This window comes from Wolffia australiana, chromosome 6 (genome assembly GCF_029677425.1).
Source record: "Wolffia australiana isolate 7733 chromosome 6, ASM2967742v1".
Taxonomy (NCBI): domain Eukaryota; kingdom Viridiplantae; phylum Streptophyta; class Magnoliopsida; order Alismatales; family Araceae; genus Wolffia; species Wolffia australiana.
This window is the reverse complement of record NC_135840.1, coordinates 6142548-6164408: the sequence shown is the minus strand read 5'-3', so window position 1 is coordinate 6164408 and position 21861 is coordinate 6142548. Positions and strand designations below refer to the sequence as shown.

General features: G+C 40.9%; 2 protein-coding genes and 1 pseudogene across 5 annotated transcripts; 1 reads left to right on the top strand and 2 right to left on the bottom strand.

Moving 5' to 3' along the window:
- The first annotated feature begins 6568 nt into the window (after positions 1-6568).
- On the top strand, positions 6569-8357 carry LOC144704390 (malate dehydrogenase, chloroplastic pseudogene; annotated as a pseudogene). Its single transcript, XR_013581809.1, has 2 exons — positions 6569-6726; positions 6822-8357. The product of XR_013581809.1 is annotated as a malate dehydrogenase, chloroplastic pseudogene (transcript).
- An 8859-nt stretch (positions 8358-17216) lies between these two features.
- On the bottom strand, positions 17217-18768 carry LOC144704568 (uncharacterized). Its single transcript, XM_078577028.1, has 2 exons — positions 17918-18768; positions 17217-17432 (listed from the first exon to the last, which is right to left on the bottom strand). Exons 1-2 carry the CDS (start codon positions 18766-18768, stop codon positions 17222-17224), a joined length of 1062 nt encoding a protein of 353 aa, XP_078433154.1. The 3' UTR covers positions 17217-17221.
- Positions 18704-21405, bottom strand: LOC144704570 (ribonuclease 1-like). Of its 3 annotated transcripts, XM_078577030.1 has the most exons (5): positions 20919-21372; positions 20693-20848; positions 20149-20344; positions 19766-19957; positions 18704-19045 (listed from the first exon to the last, which is right to left on the bottom strand). In XM_078577030.1, coding segments are annotated over exons 1-5 (675 nt in total). In that variant the 5' UTR covers positions 21048-21372; the 3' UTR covers positions 18704-19043. The 3 variants fall into 3 exon arrangements, with proteins under 3 accessions (XP_078433156.1, XP_078433155.1, XP_078433157.1); XM_078577029.1 differs by lacking the exon at positions 18704-19045 and having other exon boundaries at positions 19620-19957; positions 20919-21355; XM_078577031.1 differs by lacking the exon at positions 18704-19045 and having other exon boundaries at positions 19815-19957; positions 20037-20344; positions 20919-21405.
- Between the last annotated feature and the right edge of the window lie 456 nt (positions 21406-21861).

Below are 21861 nucleotides of genomic sequence, written 5' to 3'. Positions count from 1 at the left end.
CATAAGAATTTACTACCATTTTTAATGAATTTTATTGATTTTATTATGAATTTAATGGTTAATGTTATATTTTTTTAGAAATTACAAATGATTTTTAAAATTAAGTAAGAAATTACTGTAATTTTAATGAATTTTATCGATTATATTATGAATTTAACAGAAAAATTCAAATTTTTTTGCGTTATAACTGATTTCCAAGATTTTTATGAATTTCCTTGAATTCTAACGACTTCTATCGATCATCTTTTTAATTTAACTGGTAATTTTATATTGTTTATCGCATTAAAAAATATATTTTTACAATTAATTAAAAAGTTTCTAGAATTTTAACGACTTCTATCTATTATATTAAAATTTTAACAGTTAATTTAAACTATTTTTGCCTTATAAAATATTTTAAAATTTAATTAAGAATTTTCTATAATTTTAACAACTTCTATTGATCATAGTATGGTTTTACGGTTAATTTTTTATTATTTGTTACAGTAGAAATGATTTTAAAATTAATTAAGAACTTCTTAGTATTTTTATGACTTCTATCGATTATATTATGCATTCAACAGTTAATTTTATATGATTTTTTGCCTTAGAAATTGATTTTAATATTAATTAAGAATTTTTTAGTATTTTAATGAGTTCTATCGATTATCTTTTCACTTTAGCGGTTACTTTTAGATTGTTCTTTCCCATTGAAAATCATTTTCAAAATTAAATAAGAAATTCTTTAACTTTAAAGAACTACATAAATTATCTTTGGAATTTAATGGTTAACGTTTTATTATTTTCTAAGTTAAAATGAATTTATAATTAATTTTTTAAAAGAAAAAATCAACTGCAAAATGTGCAAATTTGTGCGCTGTCCTCTACGAATTTCTGCACGAAACCGCACAGCACATCGCACAGCCCCTTTGGTGCATGTGAAAATTCGCATCGCACAGCACGGGCTACTCTAACAACCATTGTCATCGCCGTCATCGACTCCATTTGGACCTCTTATTTCCTCTTATAAACTGCGGGACGTCCGTCCTTATAAATAACTTATGTAGTCGTTCATTTCATGTGTGGAAAATTACTTTTCCTTTCCAAGACTTCTCTTTCTCTTCTTCATTCTATTTCTATTTCTCAACAGAGAGAAAGAGAATGGGATAGAGAGAAGAAAGCGTGCGAGAGAGTGAGAACGGGAGGGAGATAGCGTGCTAGAGAGAATGTTGAAACTCGCTGAAGAGAACAACGACCCAAGACGCTACGGTGGAAATGTGGAATCAACTCGGACAAGATAAATTGGTGAATAGAGATAGATATAGGAACCTCTTACGTCACCGGCGTGACGTCAATGTCCAAGGCTCTCGGTGCAGGGCACTAGCTTCTCGTGTGGTGCTTCAGAGCAACTCCTTCAACTCCCAAGCCAAGGGAGTGACCACCAAGGAGTGATGAAGACAAACCAAGGGAGAGAGAGAGAGGAGAAGAGAGGAAGAGACAAGAAGAATGAACAGAAAACTCATATGCATTGCCTTTGAGAACAGGTTTGCCCTCTATATATAGAGGGCCAATTACATGTTCAGGGAATGTGAAAGGTCTGGAATATGAAAAGCCATGAGCCTTTTCATATTCCCCGAAACAAGCCCTTTCATCTTCCCCACAAAGAGACAAGAGGGAGGGTTCAGCCTTTTCTTATCCGCCTCCTCTTTTTTGGGGCTTGACTAGTCAATCCCCCCCCTCCACATTCTCGTAATGGGGGGGCTGACAAACCCCAACAGAGAAAGAATAGGAGGGAGAGTTCGAGAGAGAAGAGAGTGTGCGAAAGAGAGAATGCGAGAGAGAGAAAAGAGCATGCGAGAGAGCGAGGACGGGAGAGAGAGTGTGTGCGAGAGAGCAAGAACGAGAGAGAGAGTTTGAGAGAAGAGGGCATGCAAGAGAGAGAGAGAGAGAGAGAGAGAGAGAGAGAGAGAGAAGAGAGCGTGCAAGACAGAGAGAGAACAGGAGAGAGAGAAGAGAGCATGTGAGTCTAAGAGAGAACAGGAGAGAGAGAAGAGAGCATGCAAGAGAGAACAACGAAGAGAGAGAGAGAGAGCATGATATAGAACAACAAAGAGAGCACTGTTAAGAAACGTGAGTGCCAATATGGGATCAAGAAGAGGAAACAGAGAAGAAGAGATAAGGGCATCTCACGTTCTTCAATCAAATGCCATTCAGGCAGAATCATTGCAGAACAGAGGATAGAAGTAGAGAGTAGAAGAATGGATAGGGCGACGGGCGGAGCCGCCGCCTTGAGAGACATAATAGAGTAAGAAAAACCTCAATGAACAAATGCATGACACAGGTATTTATAGCCCTCAACATGACCGTTGAGTTTTCGACCGTTGTTCTCTTGAAATAGCAGCAGTGGACCGTTGTATCTCTCTTTAGAAATGACAATGTGTTGGAAGGAACGGTCATCCAGTTTGTGAGCAAAGTCGACCGTTGTGTCCTTAATAAGCACGAGAGAGAGCGTGAGAGAGAGAGAGAGCCGGGGAGAGAAAGTGAGAGAGGGAGAGAGAGAGAAAGTGAGGTTGCCAAAGGGAGAGTGAAGAGGGGCGACGCGGTCGGTGAGAAAGGGGAGCTGAGGATAAAATATATTATATTATTTATTTATATTTTAATCCAGTCTCGGTCCGGGTTGACAATCGGACCGGATCCGGCCCGACCAACCGGTCCACCCTAAAATGGTGGACAGGCGTCCTGGTTTGGTCTGGTCCGACTGGAATGATTTTCTACTTGTATGAAATGGCCCTTAATTTAGTTCTCACACAGTGACAGAGTGTGCTTCATTTCATATAGGCCTTGTGGAATACCTGACATGCTTCTGCAAGTGTTTATATTTCTCGGAAAACTGAGCCAGATATACTTATTTTGAATTTAATTTAAAGGGAATTGATTTTTTAAATGGCCTTGAATCAAGGGTTTTAAGGATGACGAGAATCAGGGGGAAGCTGAGATCTAGGCTTGATTCATCAATCAGTGCAGAGTTGAGATCTAACTCAGTGACCATCACTTTTGAATTTAAATGTATATTTAAAACCAATTTTAAATTATTGTAATTTTATGGTTTCTCTCATACTAACGTTTCAAGCTTTCTGACAATTAAAGGACCACAAATTTTCAATTTTTTAACTCTTCGGTTCAATCATCTCTCTATTTGAACACTTCACTCACAATCTATTCTGCCAAGAAGCATCCAAAAAAGTAATGATATGAAGCCAAACGTCTCAGCAGATGACCTTTCACTCACCAACACGTAAAATTTTGAATTTCTAGGTGATTTCAGGTTTATATGTTTTAACGTACGGTTTAATCGGCATGGTGGCATAAATCAGATTAAGGAATTGTGAATGTATGAAAAATGAGGGAAACCAGGATTGAGCCTCAAGTAGTGTGTGCCATGACAAATCTTACAAAAATATAATTAAGAACGTTATTCACAATTTGGATACATGGATGAGTCATGAAAGAACCCTACGATGATTTCTTTTAAAGGACAATTAATCATATTCGTTATTATGATAAAAGTATATGCTTTATTAAGAGTTTAATGAAAAAATTTTAATTTAAAATTCAGCTTCATACACGAAATAATTAATAAAGTTATGATATTTATTTTTACTATCATAATCACCATGTTCTCCTAGAGTTGGACTCATATTTGGACAAAACATATGTTAGAATTATATTTATCTTTATGGTTAGAAACTTGCCTTTTACGTATTTATTTAACATTTGATATTAGTATACACATATTATTATTGTTCAGACATATAATTATAAACATAGCCTACTTGAATCACCATGAAGAAATATCAAGTCTGTTCGGCAAGCAATAATGATACTACTGCTCTAAGACTCTAAAGATATGTTGAGTAATCATCTTATACCTTTCCTAAAAACATATTTTTATAATTTTTTTATTCAGGAAAGACCATGAAAGGATACTTACCTTTTATTGTTTTTCATGAATCCTCATTTCTATGTCTATCTAATAAGTGAAATGGAGAGGATGTAGAATTAGCTTCAATAGTCTTTTTAATGTGCCTAAGTTATTCTGAAATCCATTTTTTAACTTTTATACAAAATATGGCTATGTATTCACATCTGTGGTTTGACGTGATATTGCACTGAATGCATTTTTTATTTTTGATTGAGTCTAACTTGATCTTACTGCTTTTGTGTAAAGTAATTTTAGTTCAAAACAAGAAAGTTTATCATATTATTTTATAATTAATAAATTATAAAAATGTCTTGATAATTTGATATCTCTTGTTAAGCTTTAGAGGATCTTAGCTCATCAAATTCAACTTTAAGCCTGTGTTGATCAGCTTTTTAAACATCAACCCATGGAATTTAAAAATTATTATTACCAATATTGTCCATGTGAAATCAGATATTTGGAATTTTTGAATAAATTCTGGATATTGAGAAGATTCATAAAAGTGGCTTTGAAAGATTTTATCAATGGCCTTCAAATTAGCGATGATTAATCTCCACGAATAGTCCGAAGGAGGAATGAAGGTTGTTTTGGATAGATTCTCTTGTGAATATCTTCTTATATTATTTACAGGGATAGAAGAAAAAATATTATTGGGGTATAACATTATGTACTCATCAAGAGTACTATGAACACCACATAACTTATGTTTGGAGAATAACTTCTGAAGAGTCTTTAGTAGGCATTATAAAATTATACATTATTTTTAAAATTCATTTATTTAATATCACAAATTTATTTTTAGTTAACCAATAATACTTTCAACATTCATTTAAACATTAATGCAATTTCAATATTGCATCATACCATCAATAATATACTTTTACCATAGGGTAATAAAAGTAAATTAATGAAATGTTTGAGAACATATATTTTCATTATGAAACCCTAAAACTGAATCAACAACAAACAGAGTTATTAAGCAATCCACATGACTAGTTAACGAGATTCAGTTCTATATTACTAGAAGTTTTTTTGAGTAGTGGCGGTGTAAGATACATAACTCAAGAGAAACTGGGTACAATGACTTTACAAAGTTCCCGCATTGTTCATAGTAAAAAGATTGTCATCTTGATGTTACATAATCAGTAATAGACAATGTTGGTTAGATTTGATCTAATCATTTATTTATTCATCCTTTCTTCCATTGACCAAGTGTGCGGGTTAATTAATATATATCCTCAGTATATAGATATATGTGATATAAAGATTGTAATAATCTATTTAATTTATATTTCACCACAAGTCAACTATTTAAAAAAAACAAAGAAAAATATGAAATTTGCCTTTTAGATATTAAGTCTTTGTCTATTACTGATTAAACATAATACAGGTATCCAAAGTACAAAAACCCATATAAATAAATTATTATCATAAATATGCCATGAATATAGCATGGAGAGTTATAAAATCCTGAAACATAAAATTTTGTCAAATCCCACTTCAACCGACTATTAATCTGTGGGTTTTGAAAAGCTCTTATACTTTCACTTCTAACCTGTAGGTTTTGAGGATGACCTTCGATATCCTGCTATCCACAATCTTAATTGGATTCATGTCTTGCTTGTATAAGTGTGAAGTCTTGTTTGTGCATTTCATATCGATGTTCGTGGTCCAGCATGACTTATTGAGCTCGGCAACAGATATTCACACCAAGTTTGTAAAAAACTCCCCCGCTGTAAGTCTGCTAAATTTAACGAAACTTTATAGAGTAAACCTGATAGATTTGTACAGAACCGGTGCCATCACTTCGGTGCGTTTGGTTGGTTCGGTGTTGACTATTCACATTTCAAAGTTTTACGCAATTCTTTAAAGTACTTATAATTTATTATGATGATACATCCAGCCATGGTAGAAAATATCAGAACATAAATTACAAGAGGATTACCGAAATATTGTAATTGGATTGTGTTAGATTAATTTAGGCTCAAACTTTGATCTTTTTGATCTAGCATAGAAAAAATAACAATCTGTAGTTTTTAATTTGAATACTTTGGAAATTCTGGCATCACATTAAGGGCAAATAGTCACGAGTTATTTTTAAAACGCAGGATAAGGTGGAGTGAAAACGACAGGCTGCCAGCACGTCAAACCAGGAAATGAAAAAATGTACCAAACAAATGGAAAAAAAGTTTATATTGAGCTCTGAACGCACCCCAGAACGTTTCAAACGCGTTGTTTCCTGTCTGAAGAGAGAAAAGAACGCAGTATTGAGAATCTGGGATCTCTCTATTTTTATCCCGTCTTATCTTATTATCGGCTATAGCCATGCTTTGCTCAGTACAGGCTCGCCGACCACGCTTTTACTTCACCGACCAATCTTAATCCTCGCTACAATTTGGGGCATCGGAGAACGACGTGCGTGAAAAGGCAGAGAAGACGTGGAATCCAGCAGTCCGCACACCATCGCTGTTACAACCCAGTAACGTAGACTGGTGAATATTCCCAGATCTCGCAGCAATGATATTACGCGGACAACTTGCGGGCCTATTAAAGCTGCGTGTTGTCGCGATTATACGAACCATCTATGGCGTTGAAATCCACACGAACGGCTCCAGATTCGTCGATTCCTCTATAGAGATGAGACTCCTTAAAGCCGCAGCCCTCGCGCCTCCTCCGCCGTTTCTTCTGAAGAATAAGCGCCAGAGGGAGAAGAACCACCGTCTTCTTCTTCTCCTTCTTCACCTTCCGGCGGCCTTCGCGCTCAGGTACGATAAGAAAACACAGACAGAACGATACATAGACAGACAGATGTATAGAAAGAATAAAGATAGATAGATCTGAGCCTGGGTTATCTTCTTAGGTGCGGAGATGGCGGCGGCGGCCACGGCAGCGGCACCGGGGTTCTCTGTTCGTCAGCGCAAAGCCCAGGGGAGGGACTTAGCGCAATTCAGCGGCCTTAAGGCGACTGCCCACAAGGCAAAGCCGGGATCTTGCTTCAGGGGTCTCATCAGAAACGACGTTATCCTAAGGAAAGCCCTCAAGCCGGCGTCCGCCACCGCCAAATCTCCGCCAAGCTCAGCGCTCCGCCCGCGCGCCGCGGCCTTCAAAGTCGCGGTCCTCGGCGCCGGGGGCGGAATTGGGCAGCCGTTATCTCTCCTCATAAAATCGTCCCCCTTCGTCTCGCACTTGAACCTCTACGACGTCGCCAACGTGAAGGGAGTCGCCACCGACCTCAGCCACTGCAACACCCCCTGCGAAGTCGCGGGCTTCAGCGGCGCCGCCGAGCTCGGCGCCTGCCTAGCCGGCGCCGACGTGGTCGTCATCCCCGCCGGCGTCCCGCGCCGCCCGGGCATGACCCGCGACGACCTCTTCAGCATCAACGCCGGGATTGTTAAATCGCTGGTCGAAGCCGTCGCCGACCACGCCCCGCGAGCCTTCATTCATATTATCTCGAACCCCGTCAACTCCACCGTCCCCATCGCCGCGGAGGTGCTCAAGACGAAGGGCGTCTACGACGCGAGGAAGCTCTTCGGGGTGACCACGCTGGACGTGGTTAGGGCGAACACGTTTCTAGCGCAGAAGACGGGGATTAGGGTTTTCGACGTGGACGTGCCGGTCGTGGGTGGGCACGCGGGGGCGACGATTCTGCCGCTGCTGTCCAAGGCGCGGCCTTCGGTGGCGCTGACGGAGGCGGAGGCGGAAGAGCTGACTTGGAGGGTGCAGGAGGCCGGGACGGAGGTGGTGCAGGCCAAGGCCGGGGCCGGCTCGGCCACGCTGTCCATGGCGTACGCCGCGGCTCGGTTTCTTGAGTCGTGTTTGCGAGGATTAGACGGGGAAGAGGGGGTTAGCGAGTGCGCTTACGTTCAGTCGACGCTCACGGAGTTGCCGTTTTTTGCGTCGAGGGTGCGGCTCGGGAGAGAAGGGGTGGAAGGGTTCTATGAGGATGATCTTAAGGGACTTAGCCGCAGCGAGGAGAGGGCTCTGGAGGCGCTCAAGCCTGAGCTGCAGGCCAGTATCGATAAGGGGCTCGCCTTTGTTCTCAAGGAGGAGCCCGTCTTGGTCCCCGCTTGAAGATTTCTGTGACTTGCTGGCCTTTTTATCGCCATCTTGCCGAGGTCTCTCCTGCTGCTGCCACTTTTTCGGAGTGCCTGTAGTTTTCTTACCCCTTGAATTTATCAGGATTTCATCGAATAGGTTGCTTCATGGAGTCCTCTATAGCTAGAATTCCAACATTGGATAAATAGTAAGATTTGATGAAGCTGTCTTTTGTGGTCCCTTAGCATGGCGTCTATCTAGTTCAGTAAATTACAGACTGGTGTATGAAAGGTCTCCTCAGTACTTGAGTCTGTTATCTAATGTTTTCGACTTCCTTTTCCAATGAATTTTGAACCCAGCATCTATCGAATCATAGAGAGTTGACTTAGTTGGTCATATTCATATAGAAATCATTAAATATCATCTGAATCAGATCGGCAATCGTCATCCGTCACGTCACGCGTCACCGTGACGGTCACGTGACGGATGACGTGACGGTGACGAATTAGAGGGCCTGTGACGGTGACGGATCCCCCGTGACCGTGACGTGACGGTGACGAATCAGAGGGCCCGTGACGGTGACGGATCCCCCGTGACCGTGACGTGACGGTGACGGGGTGGTCCGGACGAGTGACGTCCGTCACGGATGACGTCTCTCTCTCTCTTTCGTTCTCTCTCTCTCTCTCGTTCTCTCTCTCTCTCTCTCGTTCTCTCTCTCTCTCGCTCTCGTTCTCTCCCTCTCTCGCTCTCTCTTTCTCTCTCGCTCTCTCTCTTTCGTTCTCTCCCTCTCTCGCTCTCTCTTTCTCTCTCGCTCTCTATCTTTCGTTCTCTCTATCTCTCACTCTCTCTCTCGCACTCTCTCTCCCGATCTCTCTCTCTCTCGCACTCTCTCTCCCTCTCTCTCTCTCTCGCTCTCTCTCCCGATCTCTCTCTCTCTCTCCCTCGTTCTCTCCCTCTCTCGCTCTCTCCCTCTCTCGCTCTCTCTTTCTCTCTCGCTCTCTCTTTCGTTCTCTCCCTCTCTCGCTCTCTCTTTCTCTCTCGCTCTCTATCTTTCGTTCTCTCTATCGCTCTCTCTCTCTCTCGCACTCTCTCTCCCGATCTCTCTCTCTCTCGCACTCTCTGCCGATCTCTCTCTCTCACACTCTCTCTCCCGATCTCTCTCTCTCTCTCTCTCTCCCGATCTCTCTCTCTCGCACTCGCTGCCGATCTCTCTCTCTCGCACTCTCTCTCCCGATTTCTCTCTCTCGCACTCTCTCCCGATCTCTCTCTCTCGCACTCTCTCTCCCTCTCTCTCTCTCTCTCGCACTCTCTCTCCCGCTCTCTCTCTCTCTCGCACTCTCTCCCGATCTCTCTCTCTCGCACTCTCTCTCCCGATCTCTCTCTCTCTCTCTCTCTCTCTCGTACTCTCTCTCCCTTTCTCTCTCTCTCTCGCACTCTCTCCCGATCTCTCTCTCTCTCGCACTCTCTCTCCCGATCTCTCTCTCTCTTTCTCTCGCACTCTCTCCCTCTCTCTCTCTCTCTCTCTCTCTCTCTCTCTCTCTCTCTCTCTCTCTCTCTCTCTCTCTCTCTCTCCCGGACGTGCCGTTATGTCACATAACAATAACAAATGGTCCATAAGAATAAAAATACATAACCTATAAAAATGAAAAAAAATTCCGTCACGGTGACGGTGACGCCGTCACTGTGACGGTGACGTGACGGTGACGTGACGGTGACGAGGGTCTGCGGACGAGTGACAGTTCGGTGACAATTTTCCTGAAAATCCTTGGATGAGTGACGTGATGGTGACGTGACGACCAGTTCGTCACGTCACCGTCCGTCACGATTCGTCACCGTCCCGTCACGTCCCGGACGTGCCGTTCCCTACTTCTGATAATTAAGGATACTAAGGATATTTTCTCGCAAATTTCCTTCCTATTTTTTTCTTTCCTCTAGTGATAAGACCATAGCCCATTAAGTGAATAAGTTTGGGGTAATTATTTATGTGAAGAATATTAATAGTAACTCTAAAGTTAAGCACCGATGTAACCCTTCCTTTGAAGTAAAATTAGATTGGCAAATAAGAAATCGCAGTAATAATACTCCTCTCAAGATTTATAAGTTTAAAATTTTAACGGTATATAGAACAGATTTAACACCAAATATTTTGATTTATCTAATTTATAATCATATAAATTACATTCTAACTAAAACATTACTAGTTAGTTAAAGTAATTAGAGAAATGGTCTTTTCATGTTGATGTTTATCCAACTCTAAGTTTTTCCTTTAATGGGACATGACCAAAGAAATCCAACATACATGTAATGGGACATGACCAAGAATGTTGCCTTTATGCATTTGAAATCATAGTAAATGAAATGTGTCATTCATGATGTGACAAGTATGTCATAAAGAAGGATCTTAAACTTTGTTTCCTACAATTTTTATTGGAATGAAATAATGATTTATTAAATTTCTCTATACTGTTATAGATACTAGTAATTTAGAGTATTTGATACTTAGTATGGCACTCAATCAACTTACCAACCAAAGATACACAACTATATGACTACAAAATATGTCTCAGTTATACAATGTTTTTATAGGTCATTATGCACGTTTGATGTAACAAAGGAGATAAATACTTAAGATGTCCCTTTCTTAGAATTATATCTTGATCATTTACCTTATCCTTATTTTGAAATGTCTTAACTCACCAGTGTGCTCTAATAAGAGAAATTGCTTTTAATATGGTTTTGAGAATCAGTGTTACTGCTTTTTCCATCTTCCTATAATAAAAGAGCAAATAATTGCAAAAGATTTACACTCTGGGGGAAGCCCCAACCTTCATATAAATATAGCTTATGCTGTGGGAGATTTTGAAAGGCCAACATTCTTCTCATTTTCTAGGACATCCCATGACTAATCAATAAATCATGAGGCGTATGAGAAAGTGTTTGAAGCAAACCCATCACTACTCATAAAGTTCCCTCTGCATGAAGATAATCCAACAAATTGAGCTGCTCGTGACATAAGGGATATCAGTAGGTTGACTAGTATCAATACTCACGTGCAGCATGGGAAATGGAACCCATCAGTGGAGGGCTTCCTCGAGCTCAATTGTAAGCAAGAAGCCAAGGAAAACCAAAGATTGGAGAGGGCATCGAAAACAACCGCACAGGTATCATCTTATTATCATAACCACCATTTTTGTGATATTTAGACTAACAATATAAAAAAAGCTTTGGTATTACAAGATGGCCAACTCTTTTGCTAAGAGTGTAAGGTTCACATCTAATTATAAACTCGCAAGAATTTATGTAATAATGTCTGGCCTCCAAGTCAATTACACATTTCTCATATCGTTACACACTTATTCATAAAATTATATCCATCATTATACATATCCAGTGCTTATAATTAAGTCCGAGAAAAATGATAAGTAAATAATGATGGCATCATGCTAAAGTGAATACTTAGCTTTAAACACCAATCCTAAATTTTCTAATTGTGCATATGATTTTTGCTAAGGACATCAAAATATCTGGACAAAGTATCACTATCTGATCTCACTCAAATGGTAAATAAGATTAATCTTGAAACAACTAGTCTGTATATGCTAATTATAGATAGTGGGTGCTATTTATGGAAAGAGCTCTCTGAATTGATCAGTATGAATCCATGGATGGTATTATACCTAATTGTCAAATATGTCAATTCATGTCATGGGTGTAAAAATGGTCATTTTACTTGAGATTACTTTTTTACTATGATTAATTGATAATCTCAATTTTAGGGTTAAAATTCGTCGTTGGTGACTGAGATTGTTCAATAAAAATATATTTAACCTTACTTTAAAATACTTAGTTAGTGATAAGTACGGATCGTCTCCACAAGGAACGATGATCAAGGAATTAATTTCTTAAACTAGTGATGATCAATGAGAGGATCAACAAAAGCACTTAATTTATATGTTAATTTAACTTAAATAAAAGAGTAAGTGATTGTGACAGACACAATGATGGACGACAGTATGAACGAGGATAGTGGTTGGATGTGGAGTGGTACGATGGCAAGGATAGATAGACGAGAGAACGGGGACGTAAGTAAGTGAAGTGATAAATGAAACGTTGATTAAAAAAACTATAAGTATGATAACGATGATATTGGGAGAGACAACGTAAGGCGAAGACACTTACCTTAGATCCTTATGTTCCGCCAGGATCACGGCGATTTGCGAGTGCCGGTAAGCTCCCCCTCTTCTCTTATGTCTCTTCCCACACATCCAAGACACCAAGAACACTCTTGATGGATCTCAAAACTCACTATCTTTCAATCAGCCCACAAAAGTAGGAAGCAAGTTCAATATGATGTTTACAATGATCTAGGCCTCTATTTATAGATCAGAGGGTATGGATAGAAAGGGGAGGGGAAGATCAAAAGTTATGGCCATTGGAAGTTGAAACAATCCTAGCCTTTGATTTCTTCTCTCTCCTCATTAATGTCATCGGTTTCGTGCCTGTTAAGAAGTCAAAGCACTTGGTATTCTGTGGCTTTTGGTATTCTGTGACTTTTCGTATTATATGGCTTTTCGTGTTCCGTGGCTTTTCAAATTCCGTGGCTTTTCATAATCCGTGGCTTTTCAAATTCCGTGGCTTTTCATAATCCGTGGCTTTTCACATTCCATGGCTTTTCGTATTCCGTGGATTTTCGCATTCCATGCCACATGTACATGACAAAAGGACAAAAACAAAGAAAAAAAACTCTTTCTCGACGCTGACGTGGCGGCGCAGCGGCGCGCCACGTCACCCTATGCCATAAAAAACCAAAATACTTAAAATTGCATATTAAATAAAATAAATGCTAAAAATACGTATAAATGTATATTTTGACTAAAAAAAAATCATATATTTCCAATTTTAATGTCAAACTATTCCAGAAAAATCATATTTTGCCTCAAATATTATATTCTTATAGGATCCAATTGTTGAAAAAATCCCAAAAAATGTAGAAAATTCAGAAAATCATTCTAAAAATAGATTTAATCATTTTAAGCTTGATAACATGCAAATATAAGTGATTTAATTCAAATAAACATGTAAATGTGATCATAAAAGGTACTAAAAATGCATGTTATTATTAATGAGTTGCGACTAACAGGATTCAAAATGCACCAAAAAGACCAAAAGTAGGATTCCTTATTTCAATATGTGATCATTTACCTTCAATATAAGAAGAGACAGACTCTATGAAGGTAATGGAATGAAATACTTGACTGTGGTAGTTGAAATATTAAATAAGTTATTTGAAGATTTTTCGAAGTATCATTATTAAGTAGAATGACTAATTAAGGTTTGATAGTTTAAAATGTCCGAAACTACTCTAGAAGTGTCACATGCGTGAGGGATTATACATACAGTGTAACTGATGGTTGAAAGGTTTCAAGAATTATTTTATTACTCAATTATTTTTTATGGAGCACATGATATAGCTGAACACCTCACGTGTTGCAAACTCCAAAAGACACCATTAACCATAATAGAAGAGCTAGCCCTTGCATTGAGTCGATACTTCATGGTATTCTCATTAGACCTTAAATCTATCTAATTGTGTGGATTTAGGAACTGCACTGAGGAGAATTAGAAAAGAATGTAGAGTTAGAAATAAAGAAATGTACAGATATCATTTGGGTTAATAGATGCAAGATTAATTAATCTATTTGTTGGATTTAATTAATTAATGAGGTAGGGGAAGAGGGATTTTGTTGATCCATGTTTATTGTATTTTTTTGTTGGGCTTTTTCTTTTGTGTGTGTGGGAACCTTTGCTATTCTCATTATCTCGTAGGTTGGGTTAGGAAAAATATCATTGTCGTGAAAAATACTCCTTAAGGTATGGGTACCCTTGTCGTGAAAAATGTGTAGGAGTTTCTTCATTAAGTGTCTATGTTGTCATTATTTATGATAGGGTTTGCTTTGTCTTCCTCAAAAGCCTCTAAAAATGTTATTTTGATCTATATAATTCACAAATCTAGACCTAGTGTCTGGTCTTGTCCCAATATTTCCAAGGTTTACAACTGGTTGAGACAAAATTTTTCAGTAAACTCGATCATCTTTATTTTTCTATATTCATATTTATGTTCATAACTGGCGGCATGAAAATTCTTAGTTCTCTTTTTTATCTCATACCATGATTTTAAGTCACCATCTCCTTCATTTTCTCCCTGTCTGAGCAAACCTACCTTAAATCATGTCAATTAGAGCTGGATGATGCAGGATGATAGTAATAGAATAGGAAACTTGATGTTATGGAAAAAGTTTCAACTTATGATAATGTCTATAAAGAGGAAGATGTTATCATGAGACAAAGTATAGCATAACTTTTTCATGTTACCCTATCACACTCAAAAATAGGTGAGGAGAAGGAAATCCAAATGATAAATTAGTGTCATGGTAACGATTAGACTAGATGAACCTTCCTTTTTATTTGGGTCCATTATAAGTAAATGATGCAGACCTAGAATATCTAGGATTTTTATTTCCATTACTAGGCCACTCTCCTCTCTGTAGTAAGAATGGGAGTATTGGACATACGACATAATATTATAGTCTGTCACAGGATCAAACTTTCGAGTCACTCCTGATAGATATGATGTCTAGAACTTATGTCTTTGGTTTAGCTATTTAATTTGGTGTAAAGATAATTTTGAATAAGCTGTCTTCATGTTCATCCCTCCTTTCTTGCTCAGTTGTGAGGCTCTCCCTCAATGTGATAGATTTATTCTGTAGAAACTATTCTCCAAGATTGTTTTGATTATAATGAAGTGAATCTACTAGCCGCGTCCAAGAGGTATCTATCATTGTCACCCAAACCCTCATAGAATATTTGGACCAACTCATGATCAGGCACTATCAGATGTAGCCCATAATTTTTCAAGCTTCATAGGTTTCACTAACTCCATGGGTGAACTAACAAAAAACTTCTTTTAAAATAATTCATATTTCGCAATTAGTATTCTTAATTATTACACTTTTATTTATTTGAAACTGTTAAATTCAAGAGCCAGTTTTATGGGTCGCATCCGCAACTCATTAGCCTGCTATGCACCTAAGGCCTAGAAGTCTGCTATATGCCAACCTACCAGTAGCCTGCTGGCCCATTTCTGCTGGCATATACTGATTTAATAAGCCTAATGTTCCAAAAATAAATAAAAATGTTTAATGTATATATAAAAATGAAAAAATAAATGTTTATTTATGAAATAATCACATAAATTTTATAAAATAAGAAAATGTTATTAAAAAACATGGTATCATACAGAAAATTCTATAAGACATCTTATTCTCACTTAATTATCTTCAAACCATATAAATTAAGGATTATTAAGTTTATCAAAAGCCATATAAATGATGACAACATAATTTCATAAATTCAAATGCATGAACATGATTATATTGTACTCTCTCTCCAAATAGATAGTCACATGTTAGGATGGATCATAGCGGAGATTTAATATTTGTTAAGAATAACAACCATATTTCAATTGATGAATATATATACACAAAAGTACAACTGGTGTAAATATTATATAAGATGATATGGAAATTTTTTTCACCTTTCTAATATCTATATAATACAAAAATTCTTATTCTAGAATTTATCTCTAACAAGAGTAAATAGATATACATGGTGCTTTTGGGTGGAAATATGGTATAAATTTAAATTTGACCATATCAATGAATAATTGTGTACCTTTATGAAAGTTGTAAATATATTATTTCATTAAATATTATTTCTTGATTTATAAATATTTTATCAGCTATTTAGGTAATAAATTAATTATTTTTACTCTCAATATTTTGATATTTTTTTAATCAATTAAAGTGTAGCATAATGCTTTTTACTCAGAATAATTTGAGAAATAAAAAAAATTCTTTCGAAATAAATGTTAGATAAATGGAAGTTTAACATTGTATTCACGAGTAGAGAGTGGAGCTCCACTTAAAGGTATAATTGAACCTATACCACATGATGCAGCCTTAGAATTGGAATGATGTATAAATATGACTTGAATCCACAACCCTTGCTCTATTTGAAATAGACAAGTCCTGAATTCACCATTAAACTAGCCTACTCAATAATTTAGCCTAAAAGAGGGTTGTACTTGACTCCTCAAGAATTTGAGCGCTCTCTAAAAAGGAAAACATTTAAAGTGAAGAAACATATTTCTCATAAAAATATAATATCTCAATAATGATCCTTCAAGGTTATACTGGGGCCTTATATAGGCTACTAAAGGATCAGGCCCATTCATATTGAAAGTACCCTTGGAAAGACAACTTTAGATATTAGGAAAAATACCATTATGATGCAGGATGATGGGACTGACTCGGGTAGGATGACTAACTTGGCTAGGGTGGATAAATCAGACCACAGAACACAATCGAATTCGAGAATTAAATCCGGTGTAAATACTGATGGTGCAGCCCCTTTCCTCGCTCGAGCGTGGGAGTAGTATCTTACAACCACCGCGGTGAAAACAAAGCAACATGATCAATAAATTCGAATGGATGATCACTAGAAGATTCAAAGAACTATTCAATCTAATTGCTTGAAGATTCAAAATCCAAAACTAATCCGATGGCGGTGGATAAACACTCGAAGAATACTGGATGAAGAACACGATCACCAAGGAGTGCAGAGAGTACTTCGGCACTAGAGTAGTGTGTCATGGCGATAAGAGAGATTCTTGATGCGTCGTTGGCAGGAGCGATTGACGTATGTTTTGACAACGTGTCGTGGATCCAACTGCACGATCAGTTGGCGGGGGATCAAGTGGGGAGTCGCCCCCTTGCGGGGTTCAGGGCAACGCCTTGAAACCTAAACGGTGTGCGTGGCGGCAAGTGGCTGCGAGGGCGATGTGAAGTAGGTGGTCGAGCACGCAGCGGGCGCAGGCGGCCAAGCACGCGGCAGGTGCAGGCGGTTGAGTGCGCGGAGGGCGCAGGCGGTCGAGCGCGCGGCGGGCGCGGCCAGCCGAGCACACAGTGGGCGCGAGCGGCGGCCTTGCGCACCGCGGGTGTTGACGGGTGGACGTATGCGCGGCCGGCACAGGAGGGAAAGTGATCTTCTTGACGGCGATGGCAGCGGCGGTGACTCCGCAAGGAAGACGACTATGGCAAGCTTCATTTTAGAAGAAGAAACTCCAATTCCAAAATAAATTCACCAAGTATTTCATACAACTTTGGCCTAAGTATAGGCTTTGTAGGAAAGAGAAAGTAAGATAAAATAGACGATGTGTTGACGTGTCACGTCGAAGGGCAGTTCTGGAGTTGTCGTTGACGACGTGTCACAATACAGGACGTCTCGTGTGAAGGTGGAGGCACGTCTGGTTCCAATGTGTAGACGTGGCCGCCACCACATTAATTGTGTAAATCCGAAGGTCAGAAGCCAAAGAAACCTGAGCAGAGATGTCTTATAGATTTTGGGACTTGTAGAATCCATTGAAAAATATTTTGCGGCTCAAGATTATTTATGTTGGATAAATCAAAATATATTGATGCAGGACAACTAGATGAATGGATGCAGACGACTAAAGGAGACAGGGTGGATGACAGGGATACGGGTGCAAGAAGTGGTTGAGGATAGGAGGGATAAAACAGACCACAAATCCACACGATCAATTTCGAAAACTTAAATTCGATGAAATAATGGTGGTGCAGCCCCTTTCCTCGTCGAGGGCAGGAGTACTGTCTTCAACCACCGCGACGATGCTTAAGCACCAAATCCAATACTTTGAATTCGCATTCGAGGGAAAACTCAAGAGAGACCTAATTGACTAATCGTTGAGAATTCCAAGAAATTCAAAGAAAATCCGACGGCGGTGGACGAATTATCGAGGAATACTGAACGGAGAACACACGACACCAAAGAGTTCAGGCGTACCTCAGCACCAGAGTGCGTGATGAGGTTGCAGGAAATTCTGGTCGTGACGTGGCCCGACGATCCGAGCGTGGTATGACCCCGCTTGGATGATATAGCTTGATGATCCAGGCGTTGAGCGGCCCTGGCAATGGGACGGCTGGACTAAGCCTGGTCGCTCGATGGCCGGAGTGCTTGGGCGTGGGGTGTCGTTGGCAGGACGATTTACGAGCGCTTCGATTCACGTTCGGCGTGGCAGCCTGCGCTAGCGTTGGCGGGGGCGGCCCTAGGTGGGCAGCCTGCGTTGGCGTCTGGCACAGGAGACCTGCGCTGGGCATTGGCGCGGGCAGCCCTGGGCGGGCGGCCAGCGTCGGGGTCTTGCACAAGCGGCCTTGGGCGGGCGGCCTGCGCTGGGCGTTGGCACGGGCGGCCCTAGGCGGGCAGCTGGCGTTGGCGTCTGGCGCGGGTGGCCTTAGGGGCGGCCTGCGCTGGGCATTGGCATGGGCGGCCCTGGGCAGATGGTCGGCGCTAGCGTCTGGCGTGGCAGCCTTGGGCGGACGACCTACGCTAGGCGTTGGCGCGGGCGGCCCTGGGCGAGCGGCCGGTGCCGGGCGTCTAGCGTGGGCGGCCCCAGGCAGGGCGAAGAGGAAGAAGGGAAGAGGGAGAGTATGGGTGAGAGAGAGAGAGGTGGTAGCCGGCGACGGTGACGATGGTGGCGACGGCGACGATGGTGGCGACGGCGACGATGGCGGCGACGGCGGTGGCAACCTGAGGGAGAGGGGGAGGCTAGGGCAAGTCCTCCAAGAAGAGTTAAAGAAACTCAATTCCTGAATTATGACGTGCCTAACTGTTTCTTGGAACATTGGCCTATACATATAGGCCTTGGAGGAAAGAGAAAATACAGTTAATAAAAATAAAAATAAAGATGAACGACGTGGTTTCGTGTCACGTCAGGGGGAGTTCTGGATCTGCCTTTGGCAACGTGTCAGGAAGCATGAAGGGCCATGCGTGGGTGGAGACGTGCCTGATGCTGGCGTGTGGACTTGGTCCGGTGACCATGGCGGCGTGTCCTTAGCAATGGCGTTGACTTTGGATGACGGTGGCGGTGCTTCTGGTGTCGATGCGTTGACGCTATCGCCACCATATATGCTCCTTTAACGGTATAGTAGAGATATTTTACAGATGTTAGAGGATTGTGGCAGAGGACGAATTCTCATCTTAGGCCACCTCTTGTTAATGGTTCTCAAGAAATAGGCTTTTAGGCTACATCAGTAGTAATGTTATTCTTTAGATTAACTTCAAAAAGGAAGCCGTTACTTTCATTTCATTCAAAAAAAATGGTGAACAAGGACCTTGATTGTCAATATGTTCGATATGTTTGATACACAAGAAAGTTCATCATTCTTGTTTAGCATGATACTATGATGTGTTCATAGACAACTATTGAATTATTATAATGAATGTAAATTGAACAAATATTGCATTATTTAGGAGATTTAAAGTGCAGAGAAATTAAACCTATACAATTAGACATTGATCTAGAAATGAAGATTCATAAATCTAATTTGAAAATAATAGATCAAAATTTGTATCCATCAAAATAGTAAATAAAATTCTACTATCATTTTAAATACTTTAGTAAATTTAGGAGTTCAACGACTTTTGAACACAATAACGAAAACTGTAATGAAGTACACCCCCCCCCCCCCCCTCAAGATGATTATGGTGTCAAGAAGATAATGTTGTCAGGAAGATTATGAAGAAGTGTTGGAGCTGTTGGGTTATAGAGATAATCCAACAGCACGAAATAGACAAATGAAAAAGAGCCAGGAATAATTTAGAATGGTGGGAACTGAACCCTGGCAATCTCACAACGATTGAAGGGCACCGCCGGGCAGTCAATGAAGTCAGCAGCTTTGTTGTCAAGGCAGACGTAGACCTGGTAAAGTTGAGTGTTTCCTGCTTCGTCCTCGTTGCACACAATCCCTACATAGTGGCCTAACCCCCTCCGAATAGTCTCGCTTATATTGCTCAAACTGTAGAACCCACCGTCAGGAACGATACCTGCGTGACTGACGAAGTATAAGGCGTTCTGGATTGAACTGTGATGAAACAAAGATGGCATTAAGGCTCGTGGACGGACGAAACGGGACTGAACGGGCTTCCATTCCTGCGTTACAGGGCCGGTTGTTTGGTTCCGTTCCCGTTTGGTTCGTCATCCATCCGCGAGCCTTGGCTGGTAGCCACTAACTCACCGGCGTCTCTGAGTGCCCCGAGAAGGTTGGCCTTTCTCTTGAAGTTGAGGGTTGCTTGGAAGTAATGGTGCTGGTCAGAAATATCTGAACAAGTGCCGTGTTTTAGCCACTCGTGCTCCCAGAATTTATGGCCGTTGCTGCTTGGACACGCCAGCGAGGGCCACTCTGACGCCATCTGCTCCTGCAGGTCGCTGATCTACAAGAAGTGAAGGACAGAAATAGCGTAAGAAAGAAAGAAGGAAGACAGCACCAACGAAAGAAAGAAAGAGAATGAAATTCAGGGAGAGAGATAGAGACGGAGAAAGAGAGAAAGAAAGAACGAGAGAAAGAGAGAAAGAAACACAAGAGAAAAAGTAAGCAAGAGAGAGAGAGAAAGACCGACGGAGAGAATGAGTGAGAAAGGATGGAGATAGCGCCAGACGGAGAGAGAACAAAAGAAAGAAGAGAAAGAAATAAAGTCGCACTTTACTATACATGGAGAAGTGAAAACGAAAACTGATGGATGGACAGTAAAGATAGACAATTAGGTAGATATGATGATTACCTTGACGATCTCAAATGGCTCGCCAGGATTGCAGAACGAAGGGTACGAGCCATCCACGTTGCTAGGCCAGAGCCCATGTATAGAAAACTCAGCACCTGGTTTTCCCGATGTAGGATAGCAACAGCTCTCCCTGGTGTTGCAAAGAGACCCCGGCCACTGTCAACATCCTCAACCTCAAGAGCTCCGCCGAAAGTTAAAAAAATAACTCATGCAGGTTTTAGCCTACCTGCTGAACGAAGTACAGAAAATCGTAGCAATGTCCCGGTGCGATAAGTAGAAGGGCTATCAGTTGCGAGATCGCCGAAGGCAGACGGATGTGACGGGGGGCGACTCCAGAGTGAGAGGCACTTCCCATTGCGAAACTCCAGAACTTACCCACAAATAATAGAGCGAGAAAACAGAAGGCAATCTGAGAAATCGACGGGCCAACCTAAGAGTGAATGCCGAGGATGTCTTTACTTCACTGTTGCTTTGGCGTTTGAAATGGTTCAACTTAAAGATAAGAGTTTTGGATCCGGGAGGAACGCGTCTTTCTTGGGGAGGAGTCTGACGGGAGGAAGTGCGCCGAATGGTTTATCTGCGGGATGAAGTATTCTTTAGGAAGATACAAGATGACGGTCCACACTAGCGAGAAGCCCGAGTCGCCAATAGTGGCTGTATTAACTCATTGCCGACGGTTATTTTTGAAATTAAACAGCTGTGATTCAGCCTCTGTAAGTATACAGAAATCGTAAGGGAATTTCATCCTTTTTCATATCACATTCTCTACAAATCTCTTCACTCACTGCTTTAACACAGACTAGATGGCTGATGAGGAGCCCAAGACTGGGACCGTGGCCTCCCTCTCTCTCTGTAAATTATATATATGTCTTCCTCTTTCAGTCTCTCTCTCTCTCTCTCTCTCTCTCTCTCTCTCTCTCTCTCTCTCTCTCTCTCTCTCCCCCCCTCTCCCTCTCTCTCTCCCTCCCCTCTCCCTCTCTCTCTCTCCCCTCTCTCTCTCTCTCCCCTCTTCCACTCCCTCTCTCTCTCCCTCCCCTCTCCCTCTCTCTCTCTCCCCCCTCTCTCTCTCCCTCTCTCCCCTCTCTCTCTCTCTCCCCTCCTCCCCTCCCTCTCTCTCTCCCTCCCCTCTCCCTCTCTCTCTCTCCCCCCTCTCTCTCTCCCACTCCCTC